General features: G+C 33.3%; 2 protein-coding genes across 3 annotated transcripts in view; one reads left to right on the top strand and one right to left on the bottom strand.

Annotated features, from left to right (window-relative positions):
- Positions 1-4,787, top strand: part of LOC113511204 (sister chromatid cohesion protein PDS5 homolog B-B) — a 36,280-nt gene extending 31,493 nt beyond the window's left edge. For both annotated transcript variants that reach the window (XM_052903134.1, XM_052903135.1), the window contains one exon: positions 352-4,787. In XM_052903134.1, the coding sequence (XP_052759094.1) occupies positions 352-453 (102 nt within the window). In that variant the 3' untranslated portion in view covers positions 454-4,787. The remainder of the gene's footprint in view (positions 1-351) is intronic.
- Positions 4,788-21,104, bottom strand: LOC113511081 (facilitated trehalose transporter Tret1-like). Its single transcript, XM_026894667.3, has 7 exons — positions 20,778-21,104; positions 14,582-14,811; positions 12,274-12,597; positions 11,501-11,633; positions 9,768-9,985; positions 7,565-7,750; positions 4,788-7,190 (listed from the first exon to the last, which is right to left on the bottom strand). Exons 1-7 carry the CDS (start codon positions 20,869-20,871, stop codon positions 6,954-6,956), a joined length of 1,422 nt encoding a protein of 473 aa, XP_026750468.1. The 5' UTR covers positions 20,872-21,104; the 3' UTR covers positions 4,788-6,953.
- Positions 21,105-21,162: the final 58 nt, after the last annotated feature.

Genomic DNA, 21,162 nt, shown 5'->3' on the forward strand with positions numbered 1-21,162 from the left:
GCCATATTCATGGGTCGAGGTAATGGAAATTTTCTGTGGTTATTTAACTTATTGTTAATAGCCGCTTCGTGACTGTTTTTTTAGCATTTTTCCATGTATAAAAAATACGTATAAAATAAATATTAATATATCTCGGCTGAAATTTGTTAATCAATTTATATTACCCAAAAATTAATCCAATCAGCAGGCTGACTTTTTCCATAATTAGCATAAAATAATCGCATCGAATAAATGTGTTAATGTCATAAAAAATTAATTTCATATTTATTCGATGTGATTCAATCGCAGTCACAAGTCAGCCTGCATTATAATTATATAATGTGTCATAAACAATATTTATTTCTGTCACAGCCATCAGAAGCGTCTGACACACAAATCCAACTACCTGGTCTTGAGCAACCACCCGAAACAGAATTAGAGGAACCTGCCGCGAAACGCACCATCAGCGAATGAGCCTCGCACCGCACCAAACGGTAGGAGCCATACCGTCGCACGATGTAGACTATACTGTCGCACGATTATTTGTCGCGAGTTTGTTTCCGTCAACTTTAAAAAAAAATGTTTCAAACATCTAGTACCCTTAATAAAGTTCTACACTTTGGAACTAGATGGCGCTCTGTAATATGTCGAAGGGTATTTGTTTTTGTACTTTAAATTAACATGGTCTCAAGCTTTTTAAAATAATCCTTCAGTTTCACAAATTATAGCTTCGATATTCTAATTACATTATTTTTGTCTACAACTTACGGTGAAATGATGTGATAGTATGTTATGTGCAGTTACCGATATATTAGTTTTCAATCTTATACTAGTGTTATTAGAGTACACTTTTCCATTAATGTAAACTCTGCGACTGTTGTAATTACAAGTTGATAGTTTCGTCTACAACGTCCGGCTCTCAATTGAAGACGTCCCGTTCTGGTCCCAGTCAGGTAAAACATACGCTTAAAATATTAAAGACTGGTTTCTATACTATCCAAAACTGACACCTAAATACAATTATGTAAGGTTTAAATTCCTGTTACATATAGTAACTAATTTTATTGTGTGCATGAATCAAGATTTAAGATGTCGGTGTAAAGTGACTGGCTACGCGCTTCTTTGAAGTGTTACTTAGTTATATGCGGCATCGATAAATTTATATTATGATAATGTAAGTCGACCATTACTTAAGCTGTACCGTTTGTCACATTGTGGTATGGTTTATTTTCGAATTAACGTTTCCAGTTTATATTTTTGTTTTGATATATCCAAAGATCTTATAATATATAACTAGAATGATTATTTATCCCGAGAAATGTAGCTAAATAGCTAAATGTCCAACTCTGTTACATGTGTCATTTAATACCAAAACATATTTTTGGACTGAAACAAAAAGTTGTAAAAGTTATTGTTCTGAGAATTGTATATTGAGGTAATTGCTAAAGTAGAAACAGAAATCTAAATTCAAAACAAGGAGAAATAATATTACCATCATGCTACAATTTGACGCGATGGTTAATTGATAATGTATTTTATTTCAATGGCAAACACTTCATATTGCATTGTGAAAAACTTTTGAAGTGGATAATCTTGTTGTATATGATAAAATATTTGTGTATATCATGTTGGAGGCATTCTTTATTGCATCTGGTTTAATGTATAGCGGATAAACCCAATAAAATTATGATATTTTCTTAACAATTTAAATCAAATAATGAAATATAAATTAACAAGTAAATAAATTAAGATCTATGCCAGTTCTTACTTTTTTTAGTATCCTCAACGCTGACAAATGCAAACTACATTTGGTTTTCATTTTAATGTATTTATTAGTTAATTTAAAACTTTTGCATTGTTTACACATATTTATATACACTATCGGGACTTAACGCGATGAAAAAATATACTTCTTTATTGGTGATATTTCGATGTGGATTAGGTCACGTCGTGGTCACGACAGGACAGTCCTGTACGTGTGTACGTACTATTTACCTGCAATTTTTTTTTATCGCTTTAAGTCCCTATAGTGTATTTAAATAAATGTATTTGTTAATTCGTAAATATAAAACATTGAACTGTGCTGTAACGTTAATAAACGCATAAAGGATACTGGAAATACTAGTGTGGAATTAATACATAATTATGTGTTTATGTACAAAAAGTGGGTTACGCCAATAATACATGTGACTATGGCTATATTTTGTAAAATGATCAATTTTGGTATAACAATAATTCGCGACAATACCCCCACTAATTGAAAAAGTTCACGCTGTTCTACAATTAATGTCAAATATATAAAAAAAAAAAAAATCATTACCTATTTAATAGTGACTGAATATTTATTTATCATTTATAAATAAGGGGTGTTTATTTTATCTGGTTATTTCCAGGTCACGTCAGTGGTCGGGATGGCCTCGAGAATTAGCAAACTATTCTATTTCTAATTGCGTTATAATAATCTATCCAACGTACGAAAATGAACAAAGGCATATTGTCCGATTTTATTTTCTATTTGTTAACAAATATAGATTATTTTACTTTGCTACGAGTGTAAAGTGTAAAGTTTTTAGAAATGGTCTAGTTTGTTATTTGGCTACAAACACTTACTTTGTAGCCGCTGTTCGTTTGTTAAGCGGACAGCGGCAGTATGGATACGATAGTTTAGAAATTAACAATGTATGTGGCAAAATCATTGAAGTGTCAGTTCACGAGTATAACGCACTTGGGTATTTTATACATTAAATCGTATAGTTTGAACATCGTAGCAAATTTCGAGGAATATTTAAGATAAATGGTAATCATTAAAAATTAAACATCTATGTACATTGCATTCTAATTTAAATTTGTTTTTTTATTTTTTTGACACAAGTAAATCGAATGAAGAATATTTGCTTTTAATGCATCGACGTAAACTTAAAATTAAACGGAGTCTTTTAAATGGATGCCGTTATTGCAGAAACGTGTTTACCGATCCGCCAATTACCCAAATCCATTACACTCGTGTTTTGTACGTACACATAGAGAGATGAGTCTGTATTATAGTTCTTTTTTTTTTTTAATCTAAGTTTTATTCTTAATGTTTGTTTGAGCGTTGTTTTAGTTATAATTTGGATCGCCCAGTCGATTTATCTAATTTCCTAGAATGTAATGTTTGACTCTGGCCTGAGTGGGCAAAGGGGTTTGAAGAATTAGGTATATATTTTTTGTTGAATTCAATCGACGACGCCAGAACTAAAGTGGAATACGATACTGAAAATAAGATGGAGTTTAAAAACGTTTGAATGTTTAAAAAGGTAAAACAAACTATATCTAAGCATGATATAGCCTGTCTGGTCTGTCAATGTGTCACTAATATAAGGGTGTGTGAGATGACATCTTCTGGAATATCTGTGGAAAATTTCAAATTTATTAGACTTAGCTGTTTTGGCTGTGCTTTTATATATCATTCGATCAGTAGTTTAGGTTCATTGGCACTTCAGGCGGGCTGTCTCTTTGCGACTGGAGGTAGGATGACCCTGTTTATTGGATCATCATTCTCTGCTTAGCCAAAGTATTGTACACCTCATATTTAAAAATGATATCGTTTTCTATTTGCTTATAGACAATATTTGATGATAGCACTTACCAATCTGAGAATATATAGTCACTGGTTATTTCATTAAAATTATTTTGTTTAATTCCGTCACCATTAGTATGTGTACGACTACCAACACTCGAAGATTTACTACTATGATTATTACCACAAATTCTATAACCTTCTATATTTACATATAGTCATCAATCTCCGACTGCCATTTGGTCCATTCACGTTTTGTGACACGTGCGTAATAATAATATGTCAATATTCGAATGTTGGCGGTCGTAGACATACTAATTGTAGCGGAATTAAACAAAATAATTGTAACCAAATAACCAGTGATTTGGAATTCCACAAAATAATAAGCGTTAGTTCAGTAAAACGTAAAAAAATGAATGGATTTATATGAAGAATAACAATAAATACATTGTAATTAAAAATATTTCATGCCGTCTTTGTTCTAGCGTCGTTGTAAATTTTAGTTTGTATACGCTATGCGATCTTTAGGTAAACTACTTGTGAATCACTATCTGTTATGTATGTGAAATATTTCTAATATAATTTCATCCTATTTTCTTTAACAGTTATATTAATTGATACAATTTAGTTTGCACTCTATTAATATTTCTTGCCCTCTTATGTCCTGGGATAAATATCTTCGGTAATTTATATTATATAATGTATACGTGAGTAAGGGAAATAAATGCTTGGGTATTCCTGATAATTATAAATATATTACAAAATATAAAAAAAAAAAAATGTCCAACACTATTTTAAAGTTTATGTAATAAGTTGCGTGCAATTATTACTATTTCATTATTTTACTTTGTAAATAGATAGCGAATTCTGTGAATCGCTCGTGTGAATTATACTATACATTAGCAGTATGAAATAGATGGATTCGCTGACTTTTGAATAAAATTTCAGCGTGAAATTCAATTTAAACAATTTCGAAATATTTAAAATAAAATTAATATGGAACGTCAAAGTACTTTGTGCGTAACATGTATGGAATTGTGCGCAATTTGTTGCTTTTTTTTTTTCTAATAAACTTTTGTATTATTTATGTCTGTTCGTTTTGCACATTTTGTTTAAAAGCTGGCTAGTTCAGTATGTTTATTTTAAGTGTACCAAAAAGTGTCTGATGTAAATCGACGCGCGACACGACGTGCGATCGCCGCAGTGATGATTCTCTGTAGTTATGTATTAAAATAAATAATAAACACAATATTCTCAACGTTTTATTGAACATCTCACGTACAGCTTGAAGGTGAAATCATTGGCGCATTTTTAAGATAGATTTTTATCAATAAACATTTTTCCAAAAGAAAAGTGATGCAAAAAGTAATTTTAATAGTAGTAGAAAGTTATAAAATATCTTCTAAAAATTAATAATAATATAAAGAAATTCTTTTAATTTTCAGCCTATTTATTCTATATAGGGTGCAGGGGGTAGGTTGGCCAAAACTGAAATAGTGAATTCAGACCATTATTCTCAACTGAAAACTAATGGAAATTCTTTCCGGAAAATTTAAAAGCTTTCTTTTTTTATTTAAAATCATGTAATCTATGAAATTATGTTATAATATAAAGAATTAATTATATTTTATAGTGAAATACTATGGAATACAAAAAAAAAAAGAGCAATGTAATATAACACATAAATATTAAAATTCTACCGCGACGCGCGGAATAAACTGTGTAAGGTCAACGTCTCAAGCGTACGAAAAGTACCTACGAAGAAGCGCTATTGAGCGTGCGTTGTAGGCATCATGCGTGGTGTGGATCGTAAAATTTTAAATACATTGCACAGTGTCAAAATTAAAAATCATTAATTAGATGACTGGAGCATCCAGTCATGATTCAGACCATCTAAATTAGCTGTTTTTGTTTTGGCCAACCTGTCCCTTACACCCTGTATATTGATGACTCATGCACATGGGCTTAAATATTTGATAGTATGGTCTCTTAAGAGCGTTCATAACTTTGCATTAAAGTTTAGATAATTAAATGTGTACATTAGAATTTTTTATGTATTATATTATACATAAATTCTTCAACTAGTTATTTGGTTATGTACTTAATGTCTATCAAGTTCTCGTCATGAAAGAGAAAGAAATGCATTCAAAGCAGCTTTTATATAAATACAAACTCATACACACACATACCAAATTAAATACCTTTCTAGATGTGTATATACATATGTAATGTCAAATTAATGAAATGAACGCCTCGTGTGAGTCGTGATGCTGGGATATAAAGCGCCAAATGCCTCCTAAAGAATACCGGATGAAGTCGAAACATATTGTGGGAATCGACAAAAAAAAAAACGGAGTTCATTAATTTCCCGTTACATAATATAATATATAGACTTTTGATAAAAAAGAACAATTTTCAAAAACAATCTCTCGATTATAGTAATTTTATAAAAAAATATAAAATAATCTCATTTAAAAATATTGTATTTGGTAACAAGCACTGTTAGAATTAACCGTTATATATTACATAAATCATATTTAAACTAACTACACCTTAAAAACTAAACCTTTATCCGAGTAATTTGAAAAAATAAATTGTGGTCGATCATCACGTATCACCTGAGGCTGTTCGTAATAAAAAATCAATATCTGAATAAAAGTGCACGTTATAACTGCCCAGTCCTCAAGCGACGATATCCTGTGGTAGGAGGGATCAGATCTGCCACTTTCTTCTAATTCTTCGAAATCTTTGTTTCCTAAATTCGATCGAGAATCAAATCCGAAACTAATAATCTCACTATGTCACTACGCGTCTTAAAAGATCTTTTACCACAACCAAAACTGCATTACATTTACTGTCCTTATCATACACAGAATTATATCACTAGATTTTTTTTTTATTTTCACGACTATAACGTCACAGTCAGTGCCCGATATATTTTGCTGCTCCAGGGAAAAATATTTGCTGCCTTTATAATAAATAAAACAGAGGTGTTTACTCGGCTGGCAACCCCTTAATTAGTGTCCGGGGGACTTAAACTACTTTACACGACACATTACGATTAGCTTTGTATACCCAACTAAATCTGGGGGAGAGGATTGTTAAGTAATGGTAACTTCATAATACGCAAGTATATATGCTCTCAACGTTTACATGATTTTCTATGAAATTCATTGTAGTAAATTCGTCATAATTACTTGCCTGGAGCCCCGTCAGCGTATACCAACAGTGCAGGTAGGGTTACTTTTACTTTTTTATCTTTAAAAAATAAACTATCCGTGTGGAATATGTATTTCACGTTGAGGGCACATCAACTGACTACAGTTTCATTGTTTGGGTTATAGGTACAAAATGTATCATGTTATCACTTGTGTAAAGTAGGTATTTTAACCTTTAGTAATAGCTCTTCAAATCGTCATACAAAAACGGGTTCAGGCTTCTTCCAGTATCTTTGTATTTCGTCTAGACTCTTGCCTTTCGTCTCTGGTACGCAGAACACCGTGTAGAACACGCCAAGTAAAGTGACAGCTGCGAACGTGTAAAACACTACGTATTCTCCGAACTCGTTGGCGACTGGCGTGTAAAACAGCACCGTCATAGAGCTGCAGAAGAAGGAGAATGCCATCGAGGCGCCCGCCATGCGAGCTCGCATCTGAAATGTAGATATACTAATAGACTTTTTTATAGGTGCTGATTAAATGATAACATCATCTGTGTTCTGTGTTATCGTACTCTAAAGCTATTATTCTACAAATATCATCTCTGAAACCGCGTTGTACGCGTTTTCTCCCACGAGTACTCAGATTATGGAATGAGCTCCCTGCCGAGGTTTTCCCAAGAGACTACAGCATGGGGTTCTTCAAAAGGGGCGTAAAGAGGTTTCTTCAGGGCGGTAACGCGCGCGTAATACCTCTGGTATTGCAGGCGTTCATAGGCTACGGTAACCGCTTACCATCAGGTGGGCCGTATGCTGGTTTGCCACCTCAGTGCTATAAAATATTAAATACCGGGAATTAAACTACAAACCTGGAATGTGAATACTTCAGCCATGACCACCATAGGTACAGGCGCTAATCCAGCACCGTACGCCAAGATACATACGCAGACTGCGAGCACCGGTAACCAGCGTACCGACTCGCCACCAATGAGGAAATACGTAGCTAGTGTCGTCATACATATCGACACTAGCAGAGAACTGCAAGCCAGGGGGAGCTGCAATATTTAATACAATTATTAATGTTGGGGTGTATGATGGATTTCCCAGTTTTATGGTTAATAATAAATAAATTATTGGTTTTTAATAATAAATCGCTTCCGTGTATACGATAGACAATTATGCAACGAATAAATAAAAGAACAGTCAGATGAAATAAAAATATATGGCTTTTAAAACAAAAAAAGCTTTTACTATTTTTAGCATGCCCTTCTAATTAGTTCAGTTTACCAGCGACTCCTCCATCTCAAATATTGTGTCAAATTTCGCGACGATTGGTAAAACTGTTAAAACGCCAAGAGATAACAAACTAAATAATAAACAATCATATCAGCCGTTAACTGTCCGCTGCTGAACACAAACGTCCCCATATTGGGGGTTTTGCCAGTACTTACTACGCTGCTGCCTATTTCTCGAATTTTAATTTTCTTTAGTCGCCTCTTACGACAAAATTCAAAATAATTCCAACGTAATATCAAATAGGAATTGTTTTTGTCTTTTCTGAGGTTTTTGTAAATACATTCAATCAATCAAGAGAGACTTCTAATGTCTATGTGATTTCATACAATGGTGAGGTCAAACTGTTTTATGATTCACCCGACTAATTTTAACAAAGCATACATCAGTTTTTAAGTTCGGCTAAAATCTGCCTACGCAAAACAAAACGTTCATGAAAACCTGTCATTTTCTAGTGAAATGCTAATAATAATAATAATATAATTATTTCAGCCGTTAACTGTCCACTGCTAGGCATACGCCTTCCCCATAAGGGGAGTTTCGCCAGTAGTTGCCACGCTTGGCAGGTAGGTTGGCAACCACAGTTAGGTTTTTAGAGATGTTTTAAGAGGGATGCTGTTGCCCATCCCTCGCCCTCCCTTAGTCGCCTTTTACGACACTCACGGGAAAGGAAGGGGTGGCCCATTCTATATCGGGGCAAACACAGCGAAAAGCTGATAAACGGGTATTAATTTTAACCCTTAACATTTTATTATAGTATGTAGTAAACCTATATAGTTCTATAATTGATCACATACCTTTTAAACTTTTAAATAAATGTTTATAAGATCTTCAATGAGAAGTGTTCCAAAAATAAAGTGAATCGCATGTAGTTATATGCAGATAATAAATAAAACATTTCCTATTGAATGTATGTATACATACAAAGTATTGCATAGCTAATGACTGATGCGTACGATGGACGCGCCGGTTTTGCATGATTATTAGAATGAGGTCATTTTTTAAAGCTAGTCTATAACACTTATTCTCAATAAAAACGCAACCGTAATGTGTCTGGGTTGCATTCGTCAGTACTTTTTGTCAGTCTCTATACTATCGTAACACGCCTCGGAAAGTAAATATTCTCTGAACGTTAATATTAAGGTGAATTGCCAAGTATCTTGTTGAGTGTTTTCCAAAAAAAACTAAAGTATAGGTGTCTTTAAAAAGTGCGCTAAAAGGTTAACAACGTGCAGTTTTCATGCCACCCCTGATGATGCGGAATGGAAGGGAATTGTTAGTAATAATACTTATTGAACAAAGCCCATATCATCATCATCATCATCATCATATCAGCCTTTAACTGTTTACTGTTGAACATAAGCCTTAGGGGGGTTTGCCAGTAGTTGCCACGCTTGACAGGCGGATTGGCGACCACAGTTAGGTTTTAGAGATGTTTTAAGAGGGACGCTGTTACCTATCCCTCGCCCTTCCTTAGTCACCTCTTACGACATCTACGGGAAAGGTAGCGGTTTCAGAGAGATTTTCCACCACGAACGCTCAGGCTGTAGAACGAGCTCCCTATCGAGTTATTTTCTAGAGACTACTGTACGGAATTCTTCAAAAAGGGTAAAATATTAGGGTATAAGTGTTTTTAAAGGGTTTTTTCAAGGTCGACAATACGTATGTGATACCCCTGATGTTGCAGGCATCCAAAAAGCTACGATTACCGTTTACCATTAGACGGGCTTTATGCTTGTTTGCCACCTTTGTGGTATAAAAAAAAAAGAAAATACCTACCTTTCTTCCAAACTTCTCAATCGACATAGTTGTGAAAAAGGACCCAGCTAATTGCAGTGATCCCATAAAAAGTGCCAAAGTGTTGGGACTCCATTCGGTACCGGCTCGTTTGAACACGTCCGCTGCGTAGTTCATGAGGGCGAAACACCCAGACAAAGTTTGCATCCCCATCAAAACTAGTGTCACCCGTAATGCGGAGAACGTGGCTTTATCTCGCACTGCAAATAAATAATAGGCAATATTAATTTGCTGCCATGAATCCCGGGCACCCCATCTTTCCCGTGGATGCCGTAAGAGGCGATTAAGGGAACTCAATTGTGGAGGTATACTTGTTCATGGTACTGTTCATGTTTAAAGGCGACGGTTACCACATTTTATCAAGCCGTCAGCATTGACTGCTAATTTAAGTCGCATTAAAAACAAAACATACCTACATGAAAATGTGAATTATTAATTCCTTATCTACACACAAAACAATGTAGTTTACGCAAAGGGCAATGCTCGTTTTAAAATAGTTTTTTGTTAGGAATAAATGAGTAAATATTATAAAGTTTCATATTATATTTTTATCTTCTAATTTTAAATGTTATGTGAATTGTAGATAGGTAGGGCATTAATTTATAGTAATTATTTTAAATTTATTAGTAATAGGTGTGTATACATTTTTATTGAATTAAAAAAAATCGTAAGAATCAATAACCCTTGTAGTTTGGATAAGATTATAAATATTCAGTCAGGCTACAATGAAAAATGTGTTTTTTTTTTTTACTACAATATAGAAAACACCGAATTATAAGTATTAGACACAGAACGCCTAAACCAGGCAGCGAGATTATCAGTGGAGAGATTAAATAATTTAAAATTTTACTTAAAATAAGATTTTATTCCATAAAAATCGACTTCGACCTAACGACGGCCTTACCTACTACGAGGCTCCGAGCGGTAGGTCTTTGCGAGGCCCTTTGTCCTTCGTGAAAAGTATGTGATTCGAAACTAGGTCTGGTTGTTTGATTTAGGTATTTGTCATGTTTGACGAGAAATGTTAAAGTGATACAAATAAATAAAATTTGTGTTTTAAATTATTGGAAATTTTCCGTTGACTCAAGAAAACTGTGTCTTATTTTACATTTTTTTTACAATTGATTTTTTTTTGTATATTTTAGTGTTGGTAATTTTCTTCATTCGCAATTAAAATGCCTCAATCGAGAAGTTTTTGAAACTTGCCGACTAGACAAAATGCCACTTACTGGTTGTTTAAAATTTGCTGGGGTTATTACGCGAGGCACCGGGCGATTGCCCTGTTTGCCTTCCCCTAAGGCCGCCACTGCTTCGACCATAGCAAAATTAGAACGGGAACAACACGGAACAATAATTTCTATAAAAAAATCATAATTAAAACCATTTCAACATTCGCCATTGGGTAACAAGTTGTTTGTAACAAAAAAATCAGTTGAGCAGTTTTCATTCGGTCTATCTGTGTATCAAATTAAAATTAAATCCGTTCAGTTGATAATGATATAATATACATAAGTTACGTACTTTATTTATATTTATTTATACTTTATTGTATATACTAATTATACATAAAAATATTATATGAAGGCGAGCTTAACTCTAAAAGCGTTCTCTTCCAGCAAACCCAAAGTTGCAAGGAGCATCAATGTCAATTAAATTTATGGTATATATATATATATATATATATATATATATATATATATATATAGATCACTTACCAACGCTCATGACTGTCACCCTCGGCATAGCTTCGTAAAGACATCTATCAGTTTTTAGTTTGGCCAATTCGTCTATCACTATCTTGTCACTTTTATGGACGCTGCGCAACCAAGCTATTGTTTTTGCAGCTTTCTGTAAAAAAACAAATTTGTTAACATAAATGTTGAATTGAAATAGCCAATTTTTTTATGCAGCTTAGAATATCGGTCCACCTGATGGAAAATTGTAACCGTCGCCTATAGACATGAGCAGTAGGTATCATGGGCATAACAGAGTATACTGTTTCGCCCATGATACTCCCAGGCGTTGCCATTCCTAAGACTCCGGTGTTATTCCTCTGTATCCTATGAATTCACTGGTATATCCCACCCTTCAAAACGAAACACAGTCATGCAAACACAACTGTTTCACTGTAGAAACACGAATGGAACAGAGGTGCCCAAGCAAACGATTTTTGTACAAAGTCTCCCTCTGGTAAATTTATAAAATTCACCAGAATAGAATGGGCCATTGCTACCTTTCTCGTGTGTGTCATAAAAAGCGGCTAAGGGAACTTAATGGTCATGGAATGGGCAGCAGCGTTCGTTTTAAAACATCACCAAAGCTTTACTGCGGTCGTTAATCCACCTACCAAGCGTGGTAACTACTGACAAAATCCTTTCAAGGGTAAACTTCCATAAGAAATGTTTCCGTTCCTTAAGGTAGTTTATAGAGGAGACTTATGTTCAGTTGTGGACAAACAATGATGATGATGTTAAAGTAAGATACGCACCTTTTCATTACCATTCTTGAGCATATAGTTAGGAGACTCGGGCATAAAGCAAAACAGTAAAACGTGACTTGCAGCAACCGCTAAATAAATCGCTTGATTGCCAACATACGAGACCGACATGCCGACTGCATATACAAATATGACTCCAAGCTTGCACACTGTCATAGTTAGCGATGCAAGCGCCCCCCGCCACGAGTCTTCGGATATTTCTTTGACATAAACAGGGACTACTACGAAACAGCCGCTCGCAGCTAGACCGGCTATAACTCTGGCGACAGTCAGGGCTGCTGGTGTTACTAAAGTAAGCTTTATAGTCCAGGATATCTGTAACAACATAGATAAAATAATGTTTTTTTTTTTTAAGGAGATAGGGCTTTTCTGGTAGGATCGAAATGGTACAACCCCGTCTGCGTTATTAGTATACGCTGGCGGGATACCTGTGGAATAGATGAAAGTGAACCTAGGTCAGTTGGCCCACTATTTCGAATTTTACTTATTCGATAATAATTCGATAGTAATTCGAATAAACTTATTCGAATTACGAATTTTCCAGAAATCAGTCACGATGGTTTTCAGAGTGTTTTTTTAAATGAGTGATAATAGAATAGTATACGCTGAGTTTCCAGAGTGGATCGCGCGATGGTCAAATTAACAGAGTATACTGCCTCATGGCCTCTCTTACATTTGCATCCGCTAACTCTTTACATAATATTTAGTTACATTAGTTACATTCACAGTTAAATATTTAGTTAACAAAATGTTTATTTAGTTTAGAAAATTAATGGCTAAAATAATTATAGTGGTAATAACTGTTTATCAGATAAAATTTCTGTTGACTGAGATTCCTTATAGACATTATTATCTTTATATTATATATATAATTATATATAAATAGGCATTAGATGTAATTTAATGATTATGTTATCACCCATATTATAGGCTTCATAATAGTTCTTATATACCTAGGTACTACTCTAAACTGTCGCCTTAAGATATTTTTAACTTTTAACTGTTATTGTTTTTTTTTTATTATAAGTCGAGTGAGGATTTTAACCAATAAAAGAGACACTTGTAAATATTTTTTTTATTAATAAATCTATAATGACGTAATTTTGTTTTACTCAGTGGTTGGGTCATCGACGCTATAACTTTTTTTTTTATGTAACTTAGAATGGGAACCAAGCTGATGGCCAACCTGATGGAAAGTGGTAATCGTCGCCTATAGACATGAGCAGTACTATGGACATACATATATACATACATACATATCATCTATTGTTTTAGCTTGTGTTTACTGTAACAAAGATTCTACAATCTGATATCCAAAATATCATGGATGGTATTATGGGTAGATTACAAGACGTTATCAGAGTATGGGATTGGCAATCATAACCATATTAGCTATTATCTGTCCACTGCTGGGATGGTAATATTCACTATTAATCACATAACAGCAATAAAAAAGCAATAAACAAAAAATTACTTGTCATTCAGAGCAATTAATTTTTCTATTTTTTTACGGTTAAAAGGTAAAACGGAACTCATGAAGATTAAGGGATATTAATAATAATAATAATAAATAGATTTATTTTCTCTTCACAATTCATCACAGTGAGATACAATGGGACATGCTTATATTAAAGTAATCAAATTATAAATATAATTGTGAGAGACTGGTTCCTGAGGTAAGTATAGGAATACCTGTATTACAGGTCACTAGGGCCTGTAAAGGATCATTACTTTTCCGTTTGTCGAGATCGTTTCATTCAAGAATGCGTGGAGGTTTTAATATCAAATACTCAAGCATGCAATCCCTTGAAGCTAAAGTGAAAAAATCTAACTTCTAAGTAAATGCAAAAGATATGGCTATTTATAGCGTATATTTTGACGTCGATGCAAGGGATCCAAAAATTAGAGGGTGCTTCCCGTTGATGTAGAATCATTGACAAGAAGCAATGTTGTACAGCACAAGTAAAGAGAACAATCCAAAAACTGTAAATTTGTATGTAACTACATCACAAAAAATTTTTATAGGTAAATTATTTATTGAACGAAAACTCGCACGTGACCGGTTTTTTTTTAAATAATATCTGGCAATACTGATAACATGTGTACGTTCTAAAATGAACTTCTTAGGTACTTTTATTGTTGTTTTTTGTACCTTTTATGACCGGATACTGAGGATCAAAACATAAAAAGGAATTTTGTGGAAAAATTCTCTTTCGTCTCAGCATGATAAAGTTACAGGATTATGGAAATTTGGATGTGTTTTTAGACTTCAGCAAAGTTAAATTGTATTTCTACTTACACTGGACAAAAATGAGACTCCAATTATGCAAATTTTTCTTCCGAATCTATCTGAGGCGTAACTGAAGAAGGGTATCCCGCAAATGGCAGCCAGCGGTAATGCCGCTGCCATCCACGAGATGGCGTTGTCTGTTACTGGTACTCGAGCTGGTGTGTTCGCCGACTTCAGGAGAGGGCCCATCGGTGAGAGCCAGCCAATTTGGATACCGTATGTGAATGTCGGGATAGTTGCTGAAACAATAGACTAATTAACTTAGTTATGGCAATAATACTGATTTAATAGAATGGGTCTTTCCCGTGGGTCCAAGACAGGCGATTATGAGAACCTAATGGTCGAGAGATAGGCAGCAATGTTCCTCTTAAAACATCACCAAAACCTAACTGCACTTGTTAGTCCGCCTGTTAAGCGTGGCAACTACTGCCTCCCTCCCCTATAAATGGGGGCGGCCTATGTTCAACACAGTAAACAGTTATTGGCTGATATGATGATGATGACATGATGATTATAGCAAACTGGAGCGAATCCCACCTCCCATATTGCCCAATGAGACGTTTATGAGTGAATTAGCAATATTTTCGTGGCCTCTTAAAAAAGACATTATGTACTCTCAGATATGTCTTAGGTAGACCATATTGAAAAGAGAAGAGAAGAAGCAGAAGCTCGCATATTGGAGCGGGTACTAGACAGTAATGGGGTGGGCTTGGCCACATAGTGCACATTAGGTAGTCACCAGTGAAAAATGATAGGTGAGGATGAAAGTAAGTCTGTTGGCCTATTGTGATGAATTCCATAATAATTAACCACGTTGTGCCACGGTGATGTCCAGGGAAAATCATGTGGAGGTTGACAGGTTTCAAATGGTGTTTGAGAGAGATCTCCTTATGGATTGAGTACTTTCTAACATAACATGTCGATTGTATGTGTTTTTTTTTTAAATTATGAAAAATAATTCATGGCTACATGAAAAATAATACAATACACAGTGCGTGTCATTTTGAATAGAAGTATAGTACAGTAGGTTTTACAAATACACATGTAACTTGGTCTCTTGTTGTTTTTTTTTGTTTGACAAACATTTGAATTCAACCAATTTGAAAAAGAAGGGGGTTCTCAATTCGGTTGTATTTTTTTCGTCAGTTCTAAACCAATTTGGAAACCACTTTTTTTGACTGCTTTTGTCACAACTAAAGCCGGATTTTTTTTTGTAGGACAATCATAATTATATTTTGCAACAATGCAATACCTATATTTATTTTCGATGAATAAATAATGTGCTAAGTAAATAAATAAGATTATCTGTTAATAACAATTGGTTCTTAGAAGGTTATAAGTGTCATATGTAACATCCACAAAATATTAAATCTATTGTTTTCCAATTATATTTCCACTTTGGAAATTCGTTTTTCAAACATGGACGTCATTTTTTAAACAATTGTCACAAGTGTTAGCCATACCTATTCAGTATAGTAACTATCAAGCCCGCTTCATATTAATTAAAAAAAAAATGGTTGTAAGAAATCTATGTAGCCAGTAGCAATATTATTTTATTGTATTGATACCAGGTGAATACGTAGATAGATTTATTTTTATTTTTGTCAATATAAAGACAGTGGCGACTTTTAAATAATGTGATTATTTGCTCTCCGCCAACTAGGTACACTAAATGGTTCTGTCTCTTATATTTGCTGTATCCTTAAAATATGGAATTATCTCGTCACCCATGTATTTCTCTTTCTTACTAGTAGTTACCAGGCATTCAAGCGGAAAATGAACAGGCATATAGGTACATATGTAGGAAATTTTCTAAAAAGCTATTAAAAGAAACAACGAAAAAATTTTTTTCTAAGGCCGTAGACCTTTTTTCAGATAAGAAAAAATTGCAAAATTTTTTTGGTGGTTTTCTTAGGATTACTCCAAAACCAAACATGATAAAAAATATTCATGGTCATGTCTGAAAACTAGACATTGGAGCTACAATTTGCTTTTTTTTCTTTTTGCTGAACTATCATTTTCCTCGGAGTTACAGTTTGTTGAAAGTCACCTAAAAATTATATTTTTCTATATTCCTTAATTTTTTTGTCTAGTGTATAATAACTCTATTTTGCACACTATATATTATGCATACGCTTGCTAACAGATAAGATGTAATGAGTGATTAACTGACAGATAAAAAAAAAATAAACTTTGCTACATAATTATAGAGAACATATTCCAGCCAGCGGACTAATTCGCGGGTAAAAGCTTATCCTTACTCATTCTTTATAAATATTTTTATTGCTTGATTGTGCTTAACCAATTATTATGAAATTTGGTATACACGCACTATGTAGGATGGAGGATATAAGCTATTGTTTATTAGATATTGTTATATTGCACTGTTGCCTCTTTATCTTGCTTTTATGTAATTAATTATTCATTTTGTTTGCATACATATTGTTAATCTTTATAATCTGTATCATTCTTTAAAGAGAACAATAAAGAGTTTTCATTAATTCATTTATTTATCTCGGTCAATGAACATATCTCGGTCATACTGACGAAGTAGTGAGTAAAACCTACTTTAAAATTATGTATTGCTAGTCAATAAGTGATTAATACATACTAAATAAATGTAATTACAAGTAGTTTCAAACGTGATGAGTTTTTTTGTCAAAGAATTACGTAATTTTTTTGTCATACACTCGTGCTGTCGCATTTGGATTTTAGGGTATGAAATGATGAAATGATCTTAGCACCTTATGTACCTAGTACCGTGATTGACGTTTCTAAACCGGTCGCGTATGTAAATATAGTATGTAAATAATGGCGTTTTACAACAAGAATAGTAGAAGTAAGTTTTGTAAAAAAACATTATATTTTTCAGCTGATTTAAAAAAGAAGTTGTTTCTTAATTCGGTTTTTTTTTAAGTTTGTTACTTTATATCTCTGTCAGTTGTGAACTGATTTGGAAAATTCTGTTTTTTTATCTGAAAGGATATATTTACAGATTGGTCTCATAGAAATTTTATCAAAATCGATTTTGTACTTCAGTTTTGAAATCGAAATATCTGGTTTTGCCACAGTTGAAGTCGGTGTTTTTGTGGGACACACTTAATTATGTAGAGTTCTTTTATAGAGTGCTTATAACGCAGTTTACGTACAAAATTGTACTACAAGTAGATTTGCTCCACAAAAAGACTTTAATATTGGAGAAATTATATTTCAATGTTAGAAAAATCTGTCATTTTGAGTTGAAAACTGACTCGTTTTTTGATTATCATCAATTTCTATGGGACTAATTTGAGAGTATGTATATCCTAATGCTTTAAAATAAAAGAATTTTAATTTACTTAAAAATAACGGAGCTTAGCGGTAACGAACATAAAAAATACAATCGAATTGAGCATCTCTTCTATTTTTGAAGTCGGTTTATGTAGTTAACGTACTTTTAGAAATATCCTACGGCGTTATATAGTCCCTACGTAACATTTACATGTATATATATATATATATATATATATATATATATATATATATATATATATATATATATATATATATATATATATATATATATATATATATATATATATATATATATATATATATATATATATATATATATATATCCATATAAGTAAGTGTTATCGAAATTGCAACATTCAGTAGTTTTTTTTTAAAGGGTGAAGATGAAATGACAACTCAACTTGCGTTAACGGTACACGCTGGCGGGGGTACCAGGGACACATGAAAGGTGAGGATAAAAAATGGTTAGTTACACTATCGTAATAAATACACTTGGAATTGATATGGAGAAGTCCAACCTGATAAAGTATAATGCTAGCAATGGGGCTACTAATCCTCACTCCTTACAATTCCTTTATTCTTTATTGTACACAAAATATAATGTTAACCACAATTCATTAAACAAATGTACAAAGGTGAGCTTATCTCTAATAAGAGATCCAGTTTTTCTTCCAGCAAAACCTTTTCATTTAAATTGTACGTTATTTTAAAACCCCGACCGTCAGTAGTTGAAGCAGTGTGTTAAACCGGTATACCATTAAGGTCTTTATACTAGTATATTAGCATTATATATATAACGAGTACGTATAAAACTATGGTCTTTTTTTTAATGGATGATAATAGTAGAGTGAATCTAGTGACCTAGCACCTATGAGGGATGACGGATGAAGATGAAACAGGTCAGTTAGCCCATCGTGACAAATTTACTTATAAATCAATCACGATGGTTTCCAGGGGGAACCGCGAGAAGGTCGACCTAATAGGGTATATTGCTAGTAATAAGGTTACTAATTCCCATTTCTACAATGCCTTCCCTCCAAAACTATGGTTTGATACAAATAATAAATATTTTAATAAAGGTTTAATAAAGAATCTTGCAAAACTTCTGGTAGTAATAGTGGTGGTTAATCTTCGAGTATTGGCAGTCGCACACATACTATTAGAATACACGTAGCGGAATTAAACAAAACAATTGTAAACCAATAACCAATACAAGTTCTAATTAGGAAGTAGTAATACTACTTGGTAGTTCTAATTCACTATGAAAGAGAAAATGTTGCTGATTGGGGGGAAAGGGATTGTCAGTAATGGAGACTAAGAATCCCATTGCTAGCAATATTGGGTATATTGCAATAGCAACTATTAATCACATTGCTAGCAATATTGGGTATATTGCAATAGCAACTATTAATCCCATTGCTAGCAATATTGGGTATATTGCAATTGCAATAGCAACGGGGAAGCCAGTTCTCATAACTAGCAATATACCCTATCAGGTCAACCTCTACGCAGTGGGGGAAAAGGGTTGTTGGTAACGGAGACTGAAAATCCTATTGCTAGCAATATACCCAACGAGGTCGACCTCCACGCGGTTCCCCCTGGAAACTATCATCGTTAATTCCTGATGGATTCATCATGATGGGCTGACTGGCCTGTTTTCATTTTCATTTATCACCCTTCACTGGTGCTCTGCCAGCATATCCCGTTAGCGTAGGCGGGGTTATCATACTATTTTCACCCGCAATGGGATTCTTAGTCTCCATTACTAATAATCCATTTCCCCCTGTCATTCTAATTTGCATAAAAAAATACACTTTTTTTAGGGACTTTCAATCGAGAACGCAGCATTTTCAGTAGGGTTTCTAATCTCGCGTCAATTTCATCGATCATTGATCTTTTAAACCTTTTGAATTGATTTGAAATTGGTTGAACCAACTCCAAAACGAAGGGGGTTCGTAATTCGGTTGTATTTTTTTTATGTTTGTTACCTTATAACTCTGTCAATTATAAAACGATTCCGTAATTTCTTTTTTTTTATTTTGATTTTTGTAAACCGATTTGGAAAATTCTTTTTTTATCGGAAAAGATATGCTTACAGATTGGTCCCATATAGTTTTATCAAAATCGGTTCAGTAGTAAACGAATGAGTACAGTTATTTTAAAATTTATTATTAGTATTATATTACCAAAACACTAGTATTAAAATAAAATTAACCACAGTTAGAGTCTTTTTTTATGAAACTCATTTTAATTGTTAAACTAACAATTGAAATGATCAATAAAATGAACAAGTGAAGATCGATTTATCCCTGTGTGGTTTTCCTTTTTTTTTTAATATTACTATCTTATGTCTTCCTTTATTACTTCCTTGTTGTTAATTTCCTATTATACATTTTTATGTTCCTTTTTTATGAGTTAACTTTTTAAACATGGAGAGTTCGCCCGAATTTGGTGATATTAATTATATTATATTATATATATTTTAAAAGTCCATTTGCTCGTAGATTAGTCAGACTTTTCGATTCAAGTCTAAACACTTTTGTATTGAAAATTAAGGATCTCAAAGACTACATTTTATTTAATATTTTGCTTACAGATGATTGCTGTTAATCATCGATGTGTTTCTTTATTATATTAAAAAATATATAAGTAATTTTTATTAATTGAATGAACTGGTGAAATAGGTTCAGCCATCTGAACCATTTTTGATATTTCTTTCTGTGACGATTGAAGCAGTCTTTTTTACTGCAAAGCAAATTACTATATGTATATTTATATATTTCTAATATGACTATAAAATAACCAGTCTGATTTATTATTACGGTTAAGTCACTATTTTTTTGCGAATCGAAATGTACTCGTGAAGCAAATAAATGATAACTGTATAGCAAACGATGCCACTTTCACTTACCTAGTAACGCCGTAAATATTTGATTCCGGGCACTTGTCATGTTTTCCCGCCTTCCATCCATACTGCCCGGCTGAATACTTTGATTTCGTGACATGAATATTAAAAAAAAATACGGCTACCGTAGAGGTTATTATTCAAATTCTTGTCACAGAGTAAATAACCAATTATTTTTTTTAACCTCGACAAAGGAACCAATATAATACTAATACAATATGTAACGTTTACACAGGTTTTATGTCATAATTTGTATACGCGAAAAAAATATTGATGTGACAATATTTTCATATACGCGAACGTCGTCATGACGTCTGACAAACTAATACAAGTACATAACCTCAGTATCATTATGATATGTTTCGCAGTTTAGTCATGTGTACACAACTTC

Source organism: Galleria mellonella, unplaced genomic scaffold (genome assembly GCF_026898425.1).
Source record: "Galleria mellonella isolate WM207_F2 unplaced genomic scaffold, CSIRO_AGI_GalMel_v1 utg133, whole genome shotgun sequence".
In the NCBI taxonomy this organism is placed as follows: domain Eukaryota; kingdom Metazoa; phylum Arthropoda; class Insecta; order Lepidoptera; family Pyralidae; genus Galleria; species Galleria mellonella.